The 18,796-nt window shown below is 48.0% G+C and overlaps 1 protein-coding gene across 2 annotated transcripts; it reads left to right on the forward strand.

Annotated features, from left to right (window-relative positions):
* Positions 1-1,460: 1,460 nt before the first annotated feature.
* TMEM120A (transmembrane protein 120A) lies at positions 1,461-18,081 on the forward strand. Of its 2 annotated transcripts, XM_082201536.1 has the most exons (12): positions 1,464-1,624; positions 4,895-5,013; positions 6,623-6,751; positions 7,799-7,858; positions 9,128-9,223; positions 9,760-9,849; positions 10,847-10,912; positions 12,832-12,893; positions 13,701-13,793; positions 14,029-14,093; positions 15,013-15,081; positions 16,216-18,081. In XM_082201536.1, exons 1-12 carry the CDS (start codon positions 1,550-1,552, stop codon positions 16,318-16,320), a joined length of 1,029 nt encoding a protein of 342 aa, XP_082057662.1. In that variant the 5' UTR covers positions 1,464-1,549; the 3' UTR covers positions 16,321-18,081. The 2 variants fall into 2 exon arrangements, with proteins under 2 accessions (XP_082057663.1, XP_082057662.1); XM_082201537.1 differs by lacking the exon at positions 7,799-7,858 and having other exon boundaries at positions 1,461-1,624.
* Positions 18,082-18,796: the final 715 nt, after the last annotated feature.

The following is an 18,796-nucleotide window of genomic DNA, read 5'->3' on the forward strand; positions in this document are numbered from 1 at the left end:
CTTACAGGCCCTGCGGAAAGAAATCAGATCCTGCAGGGCCCTGGTCTCATGAGACAGAGCGTTCCACCAAGTTGGGGCCAGTGCTGAAAAGGCCCTGGCTCTGGTTGAAGCCAATCTAACTTCCTTAGGGCCTGGGACCACTAGGGTGTTGTTATTTATGGACCTTGAGGCTCTCCGTGGGGCATACCAGGCGAGGCGGTCCCGTAGGTACGAGGGTCCTAGGCCGTGAAGGGCTTTAAAGGTCAAAAGCAGCACCTTAAATCTGACCCTGTACTCCACCGGGAGCCAGTGCAGCTTGAAAAGCACTGGATGAATATGCTCCCATGGCAGAGACCCCGTGAGGAGCCTCGCTGCAGCATTCTGTACCCACTGGAGTTTCTGGGACAGCTTCAAGGGCAGCCCCGCGTAGAGCGAATTACAGTAGTCAAGCCTGGAGGTGACCGTTGCATGGATCACTGTGGCCAGGTCGGGGCGGGAAAGGTAAGGGACCAACTGCTTGATGCAGCGAAGGTGGAAAAATGTCGCCTTGGCTGTTGCTGTGACTTGCGCCTCCATGGAAAGGAGGAAGTTATACAGTCGTGCCCTAGTTCCTGAACGCTTTGGTACTCCTATGTTTCGGCTCCAGAACGATCGAAACCCGGGAGTGAGTGTTCTGGTTTTTGAACATTTTTCGGAAGCTGAATGTCCATTGTGGCTTCCGCTATTGTTTCTGGCGCACTTGCACCAATTGGAAGCCGTGCCTTGGTTTCCAAATGTTTTGGAAGTCGAACGGACTTCCAGATCGCATTCTGTTTGGGAACCAAGGTACCACTGTATACTCATCCTAGAGCAGGAATGGAGAGCCTTTGGCCCTCCAGATATTGCTGAGCTACAACTATCGGGCAACTTATTTTGTGGGTGGGTGGAGAAATGGGAGGTTTTTCTATGTAACAAACCTTTTCCAACCTAGCAACTTCCAGATGTTTTGAGCTGAGACTCCCATCATCCTTCCCCAAGAATCCAAGTTGATGGCGTTCACTGTCTCCTGCGGGAAGGAGTTCCGCAATTTAACAATGCAACTGTGTTAAGGACTTTCTTTCATCTCTCCCGAATCTTCCAACAGAAGCCCTGAAATGGCTATTCATGCTTGCATACGCTTCCCAGGGGAAGGCTGTACAACAATTTTATTTTCCTATAAATATGCATACATCTGCATCATGTATACCTGAATTAATACAATATGATGCATGGCAAAGTCTCTCCTTGATCATGCTTCTAGGACAAAAGGAAGCGCCAGAATCCCATAAGCCCCGCCCACTCCCTCGCCCCGCCCACAGCCCCTCACCTCTCCGTGCCCTCGCGACGACGGTTGCCCCTCGATACGTCCCGCCCCCTACTGCCTAGAGGCGACGTCGATTGGCTGCGCCTACGCAGGGCGAGATGTGGGGCTCTGCCGCGGATTGGCCGGAGCTCTTTTCCGGAAATGCCACTCTCTCTTCGTTCCCTTCTTATTCCTCGGCCCCCACAGCGCCGCTGAGGGGCTTCATTCGCCGCTGTGCTCGCCGCCGCCATGAGCCGGCGGGCCTCGGTCAGCGACTGCCTGCGGGACTGGGAGGAGCTGCAGGACGGCTTCCAGCGCGTGCAGGTGCCGCCCCCCCCCACCTTCCAGGGGAGGGGAGGGCAGGATAGGGGTGGGGAGGTGGCGGGAAGTGACATATTGGGGAGGGGAGTGACGTTACTCGAGCTGCGGGTGAGGTGGCGGGACCTGACCCCCGGGGTGGGGGTGGTGGTGGTGGTTCTAGCTCGGTATAAAAAAGATAGAGGTATTCTGGGCATGTGCAGAGTGCCTTCCCCCTTTCTCTCTGTGTAGCAAGAGTGCCTCTGGGGATGTGCTGAGTGACTTTGTGTGTTGAGTGCCTCTGGGCATGTGCAGAATGCCTCCCGTGTTTTATGTATATCTGTGGGGCGAGAGCTCTTTGGACGTATGCATAGTCACTGAGTTGACAGAGAGTGCCTCTGGGCATGTCCAGAATGCCTCCCCCTGTGTGTTTATAGCAAAATGTCTATGGGGGGGTGCTGAGTGACTGTGTGTGATGAGTGCTTCTGGGCATGTACAGAGTGCCTGTCCGGCTTGTGTGAAGAGGAAAGCAGCTTTGAGCATATCTGGACTCCTTTGTCTCACTTGAGACTTTAGAAATAAGCAGAGGTTTGCATCCTGCTTTTCCTCCAATGTCTTTTGCCCATCCCAGTTTTATCTTCACATCTACCCTGAGGTAGAGTGTGCAGAAGAAATGTGTTTGATTGGTCCAGGGAAATCAAGTCAGCTTCATGGCCAAGCGGGTTATAGAATCATAGAATCATAGAGTTGGAAGAGACCACAAGGGCCATCGAGTCCAACCCCATGCCAAGCAGGAAACTGGGTCTCCTGAGTCTGGGTCTCCCTCTTCTCCCTTGTGATTGCCAGCAACCAGCATTTAGAGGCAGGCTGCCTCAGATGGTGGAGGTAAACCATGGTTGTTGTTGTGGCTAGAAGCCTCAGATAGCCTTTGCCTTCATGAAAATATAGAGCCACTGTCAAAAACAAGATGATGGTCTTAATAGGCAGACTGTGCTAGACATATTATCTTAATTAATTAGTTTTGTCCCTCTTGGGACCCTTGAAGAAGCCATGCCCTCTTGTAGCTCAGTTGTTTATAATCCATGCACACAATCCTGCCTTACAGTGTCTGCTCAAATGTTTTATACAGCCAAAAAAAAAATACGTCCTGCAGCAAGAACTGGGACAGAATTTGTAAACGATGCTGTACTGTATTGCAACATGATAGCATCTTCTGTGGTTTTTTGGAGATGTACATAAGTTTGCGAAAGAGTGGATCATGCCATTTCTAAGATAGGGCTATCCACCAGCAATTCAGAACATAAGGGCATAATGGATCTTCTAGATTCCTTCTCTAGAAAGCCAGCAAGAAGGATGTGAGCACAACTGGCATTCAGATGCATTACTGCCCCCAGCCATGGAGACAGAACATAGCCATTGATAGCCTTCTCCAATAATTTGTCCTATCCTTTTTTTAGAGCCATCTAAGTTGGTGGCCATCCCTGCCTCCTGTGGGATTGAGTTCCATAGTTTAACCATGTGCTGAGTGAAGGAGGACTTTTTTTTTACCTGTCCTGAATCTTCCAAAATTCAGCTTCATTGGATGTCCACGAGTTCTAGTGTTATGACAGGGAGAACAACTTTCCTCTGTCCACTTGCTCCATTTAATGCATAATCATATAAACTTCATGTAGTGTTTAAAAAAACCCTCATTTAAAAACCCTTCAACTTAAAAAAAACACATTTTAGTTCATCCAGCTGGGGCTGATGGGAGTCTGGGTAATACTAGGTCAGGGGAGGCTGCTTTCACGGATCAAAATATTTCCAGATTGCTAACTGGTTGATCGGCTAAACTTCACAGCCATAATTGATGTTGTTTTGTTTGCATATGTTATCTCATGGCAGCACTGTCAGGTTATTTATACGCTGTGGACATCTGGCTAGTGGCCATCTTTGTGTGCCCTGTGAGTTAATGACTGAGGAGTGTGGCATTAAAGTCATTTTACGTGCTCACCACAGAGATGCAAGTGATCTCTGGATCACCCTGGAATCTGGAATAATTAGGACACACGTTTTTAATGATCACACTGAAACTTAAATAATGGCAGAGTTCATTGCTCTGCCTCTCTGATGTACATTTGCCTCAGATGAAAGTTTATTCTTCTCTCTTGCAAAATGCAGCAGATTAAGCAATGCCCCCCCTTTTCCTCGAACCAAGAGGCTCAGTTGTGACAACTCCCTTTCCCCCTTCCAATGCGTGCAAGAGGAGGCGATTAGAAACTTCCATTTTGTTCCACCCTCAAGTAGAGGCTTTGTTGCCTTTGGGGACTTTCAGACAGAAAGGGTAGATAGAAAGAAACGTGTTACGTACAACCAACTTTGGATGGGAAAGCGGCAAGCCTGCGTATATAGATTATAAGTGGGTAATGCAAGCAAACACTACCAAAAATTTCCTGGGAGTAAGCCCATTGCAAATGAGCCTCCTTGTCCTTCTTTTTGGCTGTTTAAGGCAGCCTTTGCCAACCAGGCGCCCCCTTCCCCAACCTTTTGGATTCCAACTGTGCCGTTGTTGGGGTTGGGAGCAGCGGTGCCCAAATCCCAACTTTCAAAGCTGTCAGCTTTCAAAGCTGGGCTTGGGGATGCCCTTTGAGGGAGGCTGGAATTGGGACAAGAGCTTCAGCTGGAGGTGCTGCTAGGACAGGTGGCTGATCTCCAGGTATTTATACCAGGGCGACTCAGAAGCTTTGTGCTGCTTCCTGATCACAGGGGCCAACACTGTGCAGCCCCTGCTGTGTCCAATGTCAAAGTGTGTGTGCATGTGTTGGCCTGAGTGGTTAACTGGTAATAATAGTAATAATAATAATACCCTGCCCATCTGGGCAGCTCCCAGCAGAACAGTAAAAACATGATAAAACATCAGACATTAAAAACTTCCCTAAACAGGTTGTCTCCTAAGTCCTGACTCATTCAAGAGAAGAGAGAGAGCCTGTGTGGTGTAGCGGTTAGAGTTTCGGCACCAGGGTTCAAGTCCCCACTCAGCCACGAAGCTCAATGGGTGACCTTGGGAGGGTCAGTCTCTTCCACTCAGCCCTAACTGACCTCACAGGATTGTTGTGGGGATTAAGTGAGGAGCAGAGAACCATGAACACCACCTTGAGTGCCTTGGAGGAAAAAGTGGGATGTAAATGCGATAAATGATAAAATACATTGGAATGAGAGTGATGTAATAATGAAACCTCCCTTCCCCTTAAAGAGGTTTTAGGCTGCAGCCTCAGTTGACACCCTTTCCCCCCCCCCCCTTCTCTCCTTCCTGGCCAGGAGACTCACAGGCTGTACAAGCAGAAGCTGGAGGAGCTGACCAAACTCCAAGATGGGATTTCCAGCTCCATCAGCCGGCAGAAGAAGCAGCTGAAGGAGCTCTCTCTGGCCCTCAAAAAGTATGTTGAGGGCAACTGCGGTGGCAGCACCTGCTTCCCTGGGGGAGGTTGCTGTGGGTCAATTTGTGGCTTAGCTACTGGAGCCACCAGGACTGCCTGAGCATTGCTGAGTCAAGTATCACTTGAGCAATGTGGGTTTAGCAACCAGGTGGGCAGGGACTGTCATCTAGTCCTGCAGCTTGCAACCTTTTGGGTATGTCGACTCACAAGTCCAAATTTATTTGGTATGGTGACCCGTCAGTTGTTTATTGCAACGAGTGTCAACAAAGCAAGATTATAGGCCAACAAAACAAAAAGGTGTAGGAGGAGGTATTCGTCATACCAGTTAAGGATTGCAAGCAACAATTATATTCTTTTTATAAATTACCATTGCGAACAACCCCACAGTTCAAAAGCAGGGTACAGTATTCTGTCACAGCACAGACAAAGCAAGCAAACAGTAATAAGAGAAAGAAGTGGTAACATACCAGCGAGAATCAAGGTAGCCATTTTTCCTGAACTGGCACGGAGGGTGAATGTTGGGCATCTAAGCCTGAAGCGTAAGAAATAAATTCTCACATTCTGAGTTCTCCATCCCTCTAGCGACATGTGATTTATGTGTTATTTCTTCCACAACAGCCAAAGTCCATAAGTTCTTACACTGCAAAGAAAAATGCCGATTTTTCCAGGTTTTCCCTTTTTGGGCTACTGAAATTGTAGTTAACTGCCCTTCTAGCTCATCATCAGATGGACATGGGGACTTAAATCCACCACCATCACTGAAAATCTTAGCCATCTATTATCCAGTATTTAAGATTTCAACACCACAAGGTCTGGAAGCTTTCATTAACACAAGAGCGAATTAATCAACTAGGTTAACTGGGTGATTAAATGAAGAGCACCTTTCCAAGCAATTAGGCCATGTGCCATTTACAATATATACAGTATTACTCTTAGGAGAGGCCTTCATCCCATGTGTGAGAGAAGGGAAAGTGCTTTTTATATGATGGTGATTGATGAGACACACAGAGAAATATCCCTTTGAAAAAGCACATGTTTTCAGAACTATTGTGTCTTTTTGAATGCAAAAATTTTCCAGGCTTCATGAACGTAGATCAGGGGTGCCCAAACCTTTTTCAAAGAATGCCAGATTTGATGAAGTGAACATGCGTGAGTGCCAGCCAAAGTTGTTGAGAGCTTTTTAAAGGATTTTACCCCACAACATATATTGCTACAGGGGCTGCATTAAAGTGACCAGTGCGCCAGATTAGGCCGCCAAAATGGACTTCAGATGGGCCTGACATAGATGGATCTCTTTCTTGGTCGGCAGCCAAATCCTAAATTAACTATTACAATAAACTATTGTATATTCTGACATTAGAGGGACTGGTAGATGGGGTGTTTCATCTCCTGTTCTGCCTGACCCTCTTTAAATAGGATAGCAGCTCCACTTGGCTTCCAGCTACACTGCAAGAGCCTTCAAGATGTGGCTGTCCACTCTCCCCAGTGAGGTCTTTGGCACAAGGCGTTTGATGGATGATTATTTTGCTGTTTGTTTGTGGTGTGTTTCTGCTGCTGTTTCATTGGGCTTTGGATGGTTGCATGACTTCTCTTGTGCTGTTTTGCCCAGGTGCAAGTGCTCTCTTGCCGACAACAATGAGGAGGAACCGAAAGAGTCCTTCCAGGAGCTCCAGAGCATGATCAAAGAGCGGCAGGATGTCTTCTTTGAAATGGAGGCCTACTTGCCCAAGAAGAATGGGTAAGGGCCCACACCATCTATTTATAAGAGCATCAGAATTCTGCTGTTCAACCAATGAACGCTCTCAGAGCGGTTGCATACAATCAAGCTGTAGCACACAAGGAAAAAGGAACAGAGAGGGAAGAGGGGGAAGCAAAACTCAGCTGCCGGTTCTTTCCAAGTTAAATAGTACTTATAATGAATGGAGGTTAGCTCTGGAAGTCCAGCAGCTGGGAGGTTAATGGGACTCTGATGGCTCCCACCCAACACCCTTTTTCTCCAAAGTGGCCCACCAGATGTCTCTGAGGGAACTCACTTGAAAGTAGCCTTTCAACCTAGTTGGTTGGCTGGTTCTGAGTTTTTTATATTCTAAGGGAGACTTCCTTTAGAAAGAGAGGCTCCATTTTAGCCATTTGCAGCTGACTGCTGTCAAGAGAACAGGAAGATGTTCCTCCTAGTGCGGTCCTACATCAGGGGGTGGGGAACCCTCCAGGTGCTGTTGGACTACAGTTCCCATCAGCCTCAGTGAGTGGTTGGGGACAACGGGGGTCCCAAATCTGGAGGGCCCCCAAATCCCTCAGTCCTGTCCTAATTATCCAGTGTTTGTAATGAGCGCCCACACCCCTTTACAATTCTGCATTTGACTGTTTTCATAGCTTAACATCTCATACCCTAAACGCAAGCAGGCCTGAGACTTCATGCAGGAGAAGGCTGTCAATGGCTCTGCTCTGCCTTCACAGCCAGAGGCGGTAATGCTCCTGAAGACCAGCTGCTGGAAACCACAGGAGGGAGGAGAGTTCTCTTGTGCTTGTATCCTGCTTGCGGGTTTCCCGCAGGCATTTGGTTGGCCACTGTGAGAACAAAATGCTGGGCTAGATGGGCTACTGGCCCGATGCAGCATTGCTCTTCTTAAGCTCTTAGGACTTTTTCATTACTCTTGTGCAACACAGCAGACTGCCCTGCAGTCTGAGATGTTGAGTGCACTTGGCGTGTGGGAGCAGTTTGGCTTGTGGTGTGTGTGTGTTGCAGAGGTGTATTTAATTATCTCCTCTTTCTGTTGTGATCCAGGTTGTACCTGAGTCTCGTGCTGGGGAACGTGAATGTCACTCTGCTCAGCAAGCAGGCAAAGTAAATGCTGATCTCCTAACGTTTTGCTTCATTGCTTGCCTTGTGGTTTGCACTCATATGTACTATGAACTTGTTTTCTGGGCGGGTTTGTTTGTTTTGTTGAAGGCTGAGGTTCTTGGGATGCCTGGTGCCATACTCATTACCCAGTGCTGCTTCCTTTCTTCCACCTTACAGTGGGATGGAATTGCAGAATGCTTGCAATCGGGTCTACAGGAAATGTTTGTAGCTGAAGGAGAATTTGGAGACTGGAGTGGGTGGGGGCAGAGAGATGGGACGGTCAGCTAAAATTCAGCACCAGCAGAAGCTGAATTCTGTGGTCTGCATTAATTATGCAAATAAGCAAATGCTTACATGATTTCTCATTTTGCATGCTTCTGTCATATGTTACTATTTTGCATAACTTCTGGTTTTGCTACTTATAAGAGGGGCACACACGTTGAAACCCACCATCACTGAAAATCTTAGCCATCCATTATTCAAGATTTAAGATTTCAACAGGCCTTGCTCACCTGCATTCCAGTGTGTTTTGCCACCATGAGGGCTAGAAGCTTCATTAATATAATAGCTACAATGCTTAGCTGATTAATCAATCAGCATAACTGGGTGATTAAATCAAGAGCACCTTTCCTCAGAGTTAGAGAAGAGAAAGTGAGATGGTGATTGATGAGACACATGGAAAAATGTCCTTTTGAAAAAGCATGTGTTTTCAGAACTATTGTGTATTGAGAACTTTTCCAGGCTTCAGGAACGTAGATGAATCTCATTATTTGTCCACAGCCAAGTCCGGAATTCAGTTGCTTGCAAAGTCCTGCAACTGATAGAGTTCACTGAGTTCTGAAGTCTGGCAATTTTCCAGCTTCTTCTTCAGATTATCTCTTTCATTCAAATCTGCAGTGGCAACAGATAGCCTTCAACAATTCTTGCAATTCCTGAAATCTCCTACCACAACCCAGACAGTTTGCTGTAACCTGAGCCCTTTTATACACAAAGTTGTTTGCCAGATCTGCCCGGTAACACAGATAGGTCACAGGATGCCTTCAGGTGCATTGTGGGGACTGAAGCATCTCTACTGACTCATGGAGAATTAAACCAGTAACTGCATTCTTCAGCGTACCTGGAGAAAGGCATCTTCCATTATCTTAATGCCTAGGCAGGTTCGTTTGGGGATTGGCCAAGCCTGGGTCCCAAGCCACAAAGAAAAGCTTAGGCTGAGCCCTGGAAGCTGGGTGCTAGGCAAAGTCCATTCACTGCTCTGCCTCCCTGTTCTAGGTTCAGGTACAAGGATGAGTATGAGAAGTTCAAGCTGTACCTCACTATCATCCTGCTCATAATCTCCTTCACCTGCCGGTTCCTGCTTAACTCCAGGTGAGTCTGTGGCAGCCTTGGATTGGGACCGCACTGCTAAAAGTGAGCCATCGTTCCTATCCCTGCTCGCTTGAATGACATCCCTCTGAAGCAGTGGTTTTTCTTTCTTCCTTAGAGCATTTGCACCTTGCTCTTTGGCCAAAAGGCTTCCGGAGAGCCTTATGTACAATCAGTTATAAACAGGAAAGTCCCTGCTTGCAGGCTTACAATCTAGAAACACCACCACCACACAAAAACGGGGGAGGGGGGCAGAAATCAAGCTGAGGAACCCATTCTTAAAGAGTTGTTCTCATAAAGACCAGCCAGCGCCGTTCAGGATTGGGAAGTGCCTGATAGAGCTGGTCTTTCGGCAAAGCTGATGGAGCGAATCCTGCTACTGCCCATTTCTCCCACTGACACAGGGCCAGCCTATCTCTCCAACCCGAGGTTGTTAAAGGTTGCAGGGTGCCTTGCAGGCAAAAGAAGGAAGACCAGTACGAACCCCTTCTCTTCCACCATGCACAATAACCCTTTCCCTCTCTCACCACTTGCCACAGGGTGACAGATGCAGTCTTCAATTTCCTCCTGGTCTGGTACTACTGCACCCTCACCATCCGCGAGAGTATCCTGATCAACAACGGGTCCAAGTAAGTTGTCCAGAACCACCGAAAGCTCTGGAGGCAGAGCTGATAAGATGATGAGCCAGGGCGGTGTCCTCTGACCGGCTGAGCTTCCCAAGACTTTCTCCAAGTCTTGCTTCTTGAGATCAACCTAAACTGGCAGTGCCGGGAGCGGAAACAAGGACTCTTGTGCTCACAGAGACGGTGGTAGGATGAGAAGCTGCCGGTGGTCCATCTGGCGCAGCTGTGCCTGCTGTGATTGGCAGCAGAAGCCATTCCTAGACCTTCCGTCTGACCCCTAACTAGAAGGGCTGCAAGATGGAGCCTGGGATCTTTTCCATGGCCTCTCCTCGTACAGCTGTATATTTTGGATAGTTGCTTCTTTGCTATGCATTTGGGCACCTCTTAAGAGATGCCCATTCATCACGATAGTTCCGGAGATCAATGAGAAGATATCCTTCCATGGTTGGATGCCATTTTGAATCAAGATAGCAGACTGAAGCTTTCAGAACTGCACTGAGTTTAACCACTGGTTTCAAAACGGCACTGAATTTTTTATTTTCTTGGTCACTTAGCATGCACAAACAATGCCAGGCTGTTAGCATTAATATAAATATTAACAGCCTGGTTGTTTGCCTATCTCCTCTAGGACCCTTTGTGACTCACACTGATAGGCATGTTTGGGCAGGCTGACATTTCAAAGACAGCACCTGCACGTTTTGCCCCTTAACTTTTCCTACAAGGCCTGGAGACTTCCTTTTTTTAAAAAAAAAGAAAGAAAATGAAAGCTGAGAGTCTGGGGCACGGGCACCTGCTTGGTCACCTCTGAGCCAAGGTGTTGCAGGTTGCCACTGGCTGTTGCATCTGGCAGCTTGATACCCCTCCTTGGAGCCACCTTGCAGCTGCCTTTGATTGTTCCCTCGTCATCTTGAGGAGGAACTCCCAAGCAAGTGTGCTGAGCTGCAGGGCTTAAAGTTAACACTCTCTAACAAAAGTCCCGTCCCCCCCCCTTGTGTTTCCCCAGAATTAAAGGCTGGTGGGTTTTCCATCACTACATCTCTACCTTCCTCTCCGGCGTCATGCTGACTTGGTGAGTCCTCAGCTAAGCATCCTCTCTGTTGCCATTATATGATGTCCTGGTGGCCATCAGTGGTCCCCTGTGGCTCAGAGGCCCAGCTCACATTCACCTGGATTTCTGCGTTCAGTATTGGGGGCCTAACTCTGCAGAACTCCCTCTTGGCTGAGATCAAGCTGGCTGGCCCCCTTCATTTTATTTGTTGCACTAATATCCCACCTGTTCCTCCAAAGAGCTCAGGGTGGCGTGCATCTTTTGCCCCTACTCAGTTAATCCTCACAATAGCCCTATGAGGTGGGTTAGGCTGAGAGGTGGTGACTGGCCCAAGGTCACAACTAGTGAGCTTTGCAGCTAAGCAGGGATTTGAACCCTGGTCCAACACACTAACCACCTCATCACACAGGTTCTCGAGGTGTTTTTTTTCCCAGTAGTCATTTTAAATAAACATTTTTTGATTTTTGTAGTTAACTGACTTCATCTTCTGCAAGGTTTCCTGTAACCTCGTGGGATGCTGCTTAGAAACCATGGCATTAAGTAGAGTATAAATTGTCCCAATAAATAAGTAATAGCCTAGGAAGCCGACTTTTGCAGAGTCGGACCCTTGGAGATTTCGGTGATTGAACCTGGGACCTTTTTTTATGCAAAGCACAAGATCTATGGCTCAGCTACAAACTTTCCCCTGTGCCGAGAAAATGTAGGTTTGTGCTGTATATTTCAAGACTGTGTGTCTCTGTGAATGTATGGTTACATTGTACAGCTCAGTGCGCTCCCCTAGTTAAAGTCATCACTGGTGGTGGAAATGACCATATCCTACTTCAGTGAGTTTCCTCGGTTAAACATATGTATGTAGGAAGTTTGCCTAGTCCAGCACTGTTGGAGGAAGCTCTCTCGAACCTCCTTTAAAGCTTTCATCTGCTGTGCCTGTTCTTCATTTTCCTGTTAAATTGTTTTGCTGCAAGCATTGCCATTAAATGGCGTCAGGGAGCAATTTTGGCCCAGCAGGCCAGAACTTTATCTGTATCACACTACACCAGCCAATTTTTACAAGTGGGTAGGACCGCCCCATCTGCCAATTGTCTGATGTTAGGACATCAGATGATTGACAGGTGTGTGGTGCCGCCTACCTGTCAAAGTTGCCTGTGGACAGGTGGGGAGATAGCAACCAGGTAGGATTGAACTCTCCATGTATCAGCTCCTGCACTTTGGAACTTCCTGCTTGTTGACACCAGTCAGGCACCTTCCCGGTGCTCTTTTTGGCTCCTGCTAAAAACATTTATGTTCAGGCAAGCCTGTCCAGATATGTAGAATCTTTACATGTGTTTTAATCTGAGGTTTTTTTAGCTCATCACTGATTTTAATTCTTATCTGAATGTTTTGCATAGCTGTTTTTTTTACTTGATTGTTTTTATTCCTTTTTTTGAAAATTACTCTGTGGTTTTCTTTAACAATCATAGACTCAGAGAACCGTAGAATTGGAATCAACGCACAGGGTAATCTCGTCCAACCCCCTTCAATGGAGTTGAAGCCTTAGATGGCATTTTCTACCCACTTTGGGCTGCATTCCCAAGTAACACAACTCCAAGAAGACCCGGTCTCGGCACACTGGGGAGCTCTACCGGCCTCACAGCATTCCTTCCAACCGTACAGTTCTATGAGTCTACGATTGTTAGCGAAAACCACAAAGTGATTTTCAAAAAAGGATACAAACAAACAAACAAAAACCCTCAAAGTGTTATATAAATTGTATGAAATGAATACCTGCTCCATAACTGGAGCAGGTTGTCACAGTTTGGGGGCCCAATTTGGCCCATAGGATGGAGGGTTCCCACCCTGCGCTAGGAGAATGGGTTATACATTTCTAAATGAGCATGCTTTTCCTTTTCTCCTTTTCTCTCCCCCCCCCACCTGATCCCACTTTCTCGGTGTCCTTGCAGGCCAGATGGTCTCATGTACCAGAAGTTCAGAAATCAGTTTCTCACCTTCTCCATGTATCAAAGTAAGTGAAGCTGCCCACAAGGAAGCAGGAAGGTCAGCTGAGCACCCTTGAGCCTCAAAACCATGTGGGTGGGGCAGCGTGCTCAATTAGCCAAGCACGTTTTCAGAAGTGGGCTACGTGAACTAATTTCAGTAGTGCTAATTTCAGTAACTCCATTCTTGAGTAGGATACAGGCCTCCAGTTCCACAACATGAGCTTGCGAGCAGAATTGTCCGGGTGAGACTAGCAAAACTTTCAAATTTCCTTGTTGAGAAAGAAAGGGGTTTGTTGGATGGAACGGAAAGGCAGGTGTGAGGAAGCCTTTTATAGCCCTGGTGGGCCAAACTCCATTCTAGGGTTCTGAGGGCCACCTGACAGCCGTGGGCAGGGTCAGAGGGAACTGAGCAGAGCAGATCATGTAAATTTTACCTTCCTACATTTGACTGGTTTCTACACACACCTCTCTACCTGTAAGATAGGTTCGGCTGAGAGGCTGAGACCAGCCCAAGGTCGCACCCAGTGAGCTTCACAGCTGAGTGGGGATTTGAACCCTGGTCTTTCCTAGGCCCTAGTTCAACACTAACCACTACACCATGCTGCCTCTTTACGGTTCAAACTTTTGTCCCATTTCTTAGCAAGCAAAAAAGTCTGTTTAAAAAAACAAAGCTCAAATTCCCAGGACCCTCTTGAAAAATAGGGAGTTGGAAGGAAGCCAACAGATTATGATTTTTTTAACTCCTGATGATCAGAAAGCCTTTGCAACGTCTGAGAAGCCAGGTTTTGGAATTGGCCTTCCAAGTGACCTTTCTCACCACCTCCTTCCGACAGGCTTTGTCCAGTTCCTCCAGTATTATTACCAGAGCGGTTGCCTGTACCGGCTGAGAGCCCTGGGTGAGCGGCACACCATGGACCTCACAGTGGGTAAGTGGCATCTCTTGCTTTGGCCTCCTCTCCTCTTGCTGAGGAGGCAAACCTCTCCAGGCTTAGGAGAAGCCCAAGCTTAGGAGAGGCAAGCTTGTGACCCTTCAAGCTGTTGGACTCTGCATTCCCCATCGCCACTGCTTAAGACTCCTGCCACAAGGTGTAGTGCCAGAGATGCCGCTAGTTTCACTTTTCTGACACATATCTTCTTCTTTTTTTCTCCTGCCACCTGCAGAGGGCTTCCAGTCCTGGATGTGGAGAGGCCTCACCTTCCTGCTCCCATTCCTCTTCTTTGGCCAGGTAAGTGTGCCGTGGCATTTTGGGGGAGGGCATCTAGGAATGGTGGGATGTCAGGGACTGGACTGAGGGAGATGAGACTGAGGAGGAATGGTGGAGAAGCGCCCCCCTCCTCCTGAACTTCCCAGAGGAGAGGAAATCAGTACAGTGGTACCTCGGAAGTCGAACGGAATCCGTTCTGGAAGTCTGTTCGACTTCCAAAACGTTTGGAAACCAAAGTGTGGCTTCTGATTGGCTTGTGAAAAAGATTGGCTTTGTTCTTATTTATTAAATTTATATGCCACCCTTCATCAGAAGCCCACAGGGCGTTTTTACAGTGTACACTGCAAATAACATAATGTCATATTGATGCAACATAAAAGAATAAAATCATTATAAGGAGTGCATAGTACGATGCAGATTCTCCTAACAACATAAAAAGGAGAGCAAATCAGCAACACGGTATCTCAACTGCAAAGGCAGCACACAAATACAGAAGCTTCTCTGAAAGAAAGCGACTCATATCTCCCCTTTTCCTTTCCCCATCTCTCACCCTGGGAGATCTTCAATCCCCTGCCTCTCACTTGGGGTCCTTCCACCAACCACCTGTCACTTTCATGTGGCCTGGAAACTGTGGCGTATTGTGTATTTATTTGCTATGTTTACACCCCACCTTCCCCCCCCCAAGGAGCTTAAGGTGGTTGTGCATGTGGGTCTCCTCCTTCTCCATTTCGTCCTCACAACAACCCTGTGAGGTAGGTTAGGCTGAGAGAGACAGCGACTGGCCCAAAGCCACCCAGTGAGCTTTGTGGCCGAGTTGGGATTTGAACCCTGGTCTCCCCATCCCTAAAGTCCAGCACTCTAACCACTGGTCCACACTGGCTTGTGTAACACGTTGCAAATAAAATGTCTGTGCTCCCTTCTCTTTCCCTGACTCCTCTAGTTCTGGCAGCTTTACAATGCCCTCACCCTCTTCCAACTGGCCAGGCACCCAGAATGCAAAGAGTGGCAGGTAAGAGCTCCTTGGGGCAGAGAGCTACTTTTCCCTCTTTTGTTTTAACCCTGTGAAACCTTCAGAGGAGACTTCCATATATGCAGCATTAGGCTATTGGCCCAGCTAGGCTGGGATTGTCAACACTGACCTTCCTGAGGGCAGAAAGCCCTTCTCTTTTCTATCTCAAGGCCTGGTCCCCACTTTGAAGGCTGCTTCGGAGGGAAGGGCTGGGGAACCTCTGGGTGGAGCCGTCATTTCCAACACCAGCCTCCCATAACTCCTTTCCCCCTTCCGTGCGAGGGGCAGGGTGTATGATTTTGGTTGCCGCTGTGTGAACCAGCCGTGGGCTCCTCTGCAGGCCAGGTGCAACTTATAGATCCTATTCAAAAAGAAAACTAGCTAATTGGAAGTGGGAGCTTTCTTACTCCTACAAACTTTTGGGAACTGATTGCTTTTTATGAAAGGGCTGGTGCTGTGCTGTTTTTATTGTAATTATGTGTATGGTTTTTAATAGATCTTAAACTTTTGAATTCTGTTAGTGGGTTGTTTTTTTAAAAAAAACCAACTATATTTAAAAACGTCTTTAGCTGTACTTATTTTATTTGTAAGCTGCTTTGCATCCCTGTCAAGGAAAAAGGCAGGATATAAATAAATTTATGATGGGATAGATGGTAATGCAGTTTGGCTAAATTAAACTTTAGCTGTGATTCCTGCATTGCAGAGGGTTGAACTAGATGACCGCTGCCGTCCCTTCCAACTCTACAGTTCTATGATTCTATAAATGTCCTGCTTTCACTGGTGGGGGGACGGACCTTGAGCCAAAAGGCAAGTAAGATGGGGGGGGATACACAACTTGCTGGAGCTCTGGAAGCAGCATGTAAAATGAGGGGGGTAATAGAGGTTCTTTTGAACAGCTCTTGGAACAAGTTCAAAGAAATGAGATACATTGTGCCACACTCTGGTCCTTGACCGCAAAAAATCGATTCATTCATCGCGTTGGGTTTGTGACAGCTTCTTTCTTTGGATGGGGACAGGATGTCCACTCATCTCCAAGAACTACCATCTGGGAGAACTGCTGGGGTGACCCCCCTGCCATCTCCCCCACCCTCCTGGCAGGGCAAAGTCTCACCAAGTCTTAAATTCCTCCGGCAGGTGCTGATGTGCGGCCTCCCCTTCTTTGTCCTCTTCACCGGCAACTTCTTCACCACCCTGCGTGTTGTTCACCAGAAATTCCAGAACAAGGCCAAGGTGGAGTAAAGGGAGTGGGGCTTGCGGGGCCTGTCCCACCCCACTCTCCTTGTCCTCTCCCCCCACCTTCATCCCCACCAACAAAACTGTATTGCCATCTGGTGTTCTGCCGTTTTTTCACCTGGCTGGAGGCAGCGCTGGTCCTGCTCCAGCTAGTCTTGAACGGACAATCTGCTCAGCGCTGGGCGCAACTTTCCCGGAGTCCACCGACTTTGAACCAGTCCTTCAAACAAAGTGGCGGGTGACTGGGCAAACTCCTGTGTCCTTTTCCGCCGAGGACAGGACCTCGTCCTCAATGGTGGGAGGAGATTCTCCAGGATCATAGCAGCGTGCTGGAGGCCTAGATCGACCCACTTGGACATGACTCTCTATGGTACCCTTGGGCCCAACCCTCCTACAAGAGCAGGCGACGGATTGCCAACAGCCGCCATGCTCTTTTCTAGCAGACTTTTAACAAGGAAGCAGGTTCAACTGAGGCCACGGTATGTATAAGTAGTGAGGATGTTGTGGGGGGCCTCCCCTGCCCCATTTTGAACCGCCTTGCAAGAGAAAGAAGTCTTTGCCTTTGCCATACAAAGCATCACTTCCTGCCTCGGAGTGCTGCTCTGCTCCTCAGAAGGGACCCTTGTCCTGCACCCTTGTCTGCTTTCTTACATCCTGAGGCCAAGGTGCATAGGTGGCAGAAGGGAGGATTGCCCCAGCCTTGCACACAAGCAACCTTCCCCCTCCTGTGACCCAGGAATGGTTCTTGGCAGTTGGCTGGCAGTGAGAAGTGGATGGCTCTGCTGCTGAGGGTCCGGCGCTGCCATTGTTCAGAAGCCTCCAAAGGCTTTCAGGAAAGTGGGGATTAGGAAACAGCATGGTCTGAATTTGCTACGTGATGGTGTAGTAGGGGGACAGTCTTGTTCAAGCTTTGTGGTGTCTTTTGTGTGTTTGTGTGCATATCGATGTCTTCAGGAAGCTGGGAGGAGCTGGTCTGTGTCACAATCGTCTTAAAGAATGTACGCATGTCGTATTAAAAAAAAGGGGGGGAAACTATTGGAATAAAAGAAAAAATGGGAAATGCCTTTGGTGCCTCTCCTGCCTTTCAACCAGCAAGGGAAAGGAGGGATGGGTCAGGGTTTTGCACAATCTCCATTGCAATGGCCAGCACCGTTGGCTATTAATGGGTCCAGCTGAACAGGAAGGCACATTTTGGGCCATTGCATAGTGATGAGAGGAGAGAGATGGGACATTGGGTGGCTTTTTTGGGTATCTGGGCAGCAAGAGAAAAGGATAGCTTCCGTTGCGTGCCTTTGCATTTGGAAGGAACTCTTTCCTATCTCCCCCTGCCTTCCTGTGATGGGAATGTGTCCTTGAAGTGTGATAATGCCTCTTGCTTGCGTAAGCATTTTTTAAAAAAAACACCCTGATTTTGAGGGAGGGCAGCACAGTCTACTAGTCTGTTCTGCTCGTACCCACTCTAAAAGGTTGCCCGAAACAAATGCAGTCCTCAGGCTGAAAGCGATTCCTGAAATTAATGAGGAGTCTTGTGCAAGTGCCAAGGCACCTCTGAGCAGGAGCTTCTGGGAGCGCGTCAAACATCTGAGGGAAGTGCGGAGTTCAGCTTCCATTCATTCTTTTGAAGCAATGCCTCCATTTCACAGGATAGCAGGTATTGCCCATCTGCTGCAGTCCTAAAACAGCCAGGGAAGTGGCTGTGTTGAATTTCTGCTTTATCCTTGCTCCTCCCATGAAAGCAGCATATGTGAAATAGTAAAAGGAAAGAGAGGGAAAAATGCAAGTGTTGTTCAGGTTGTGCGATTTCTGCATGGGATGCAGTGTTTTGTACAGGACACAGAGAGAGAGGCGTTAGGTATGCTTTGCCTGGAGAAGGGAAGACTAAGAGGGTGACCTTATAGTCATCTTCAACTATCTAAAGCGCTGTCCCATGGAAGGTGGAGCAAGCTGGTTTTCTGCTCCTCCCGCAGGCAGGACCTGGGCCAATAGATTCAAATGACAAGGAGATTCTTCCTTGCAGGTTTTTCAGCAGAGCTTAGAGTGGCTGTCCGTCATTGATTATTGAGTTGCGTTTACTGCATTGCAGGGGGTTGAACGCCCCCCCCCCCGCCCCCCAGGAGGGGATCTCTCCCAAGTCTACAGTTCTGATCCCATGAGCTCTCCACTTATGGGCTTTGTTAAACTGTAAGCCTTTTGATGAAGTAATGATGGCCACCAATGTGAACGGCTTTAAAACGTTATCGGCAAATGAATGGAGGATGAGGGCAAGCAATGGCTGTGAAGCATCTCCACTATTGGAGGAAGTAGGTTTCTGATGGCCTGATCCAGCACGCTCTTATGTGGATGGCAAAAGATGCTTGGTTGGTCCCTATGAGCTTCGGGGGCTTTGAAAAGGAGAAGCAGACCACCACCCCTTTCCCTCACCATGGTAGTAACAGTGGTTCCCACACTTCACACACACACACACAACCACTTGAAAGTTGAA

Source organism: Podarcis vaucheri, assembly GCF_965113315.1.
Source record: "Podarcis vaucheri genome assembly, chromosome: 15".
Lineage (NCBI taxonomy): Eukaryota > Metazoa > Chordata > Lepidosauria > Squamata > Lacertidae > Podarcis > Podarcis vaucheri.

Bases quoted from the DNA above. Each gene is read 5' to 3' on its own strand.
- TMEM120A (XM_082201536.1), top strand. From the start codon at position 1,550: ATGAGCCGGCGGGCCTCGGTCAGCGACTGCCTGCGGGACTGGGAGGAG. The intron at 7,859-9,127 runs GTAAATGCTGAT...TCCCTGTTCTAG, and splicing joins CTGCTCAGCAAGCAGGCAAA to GTTCAGGTACAAGGATGAGT. The intron at 15,082-16,215 runs GTAAGAGCTCCT...TTCCTCCGGCAG, and splicing joins CAGAATGCAAAGAGTGGCAG to GTGCTGATGTGCGGCCTCCC.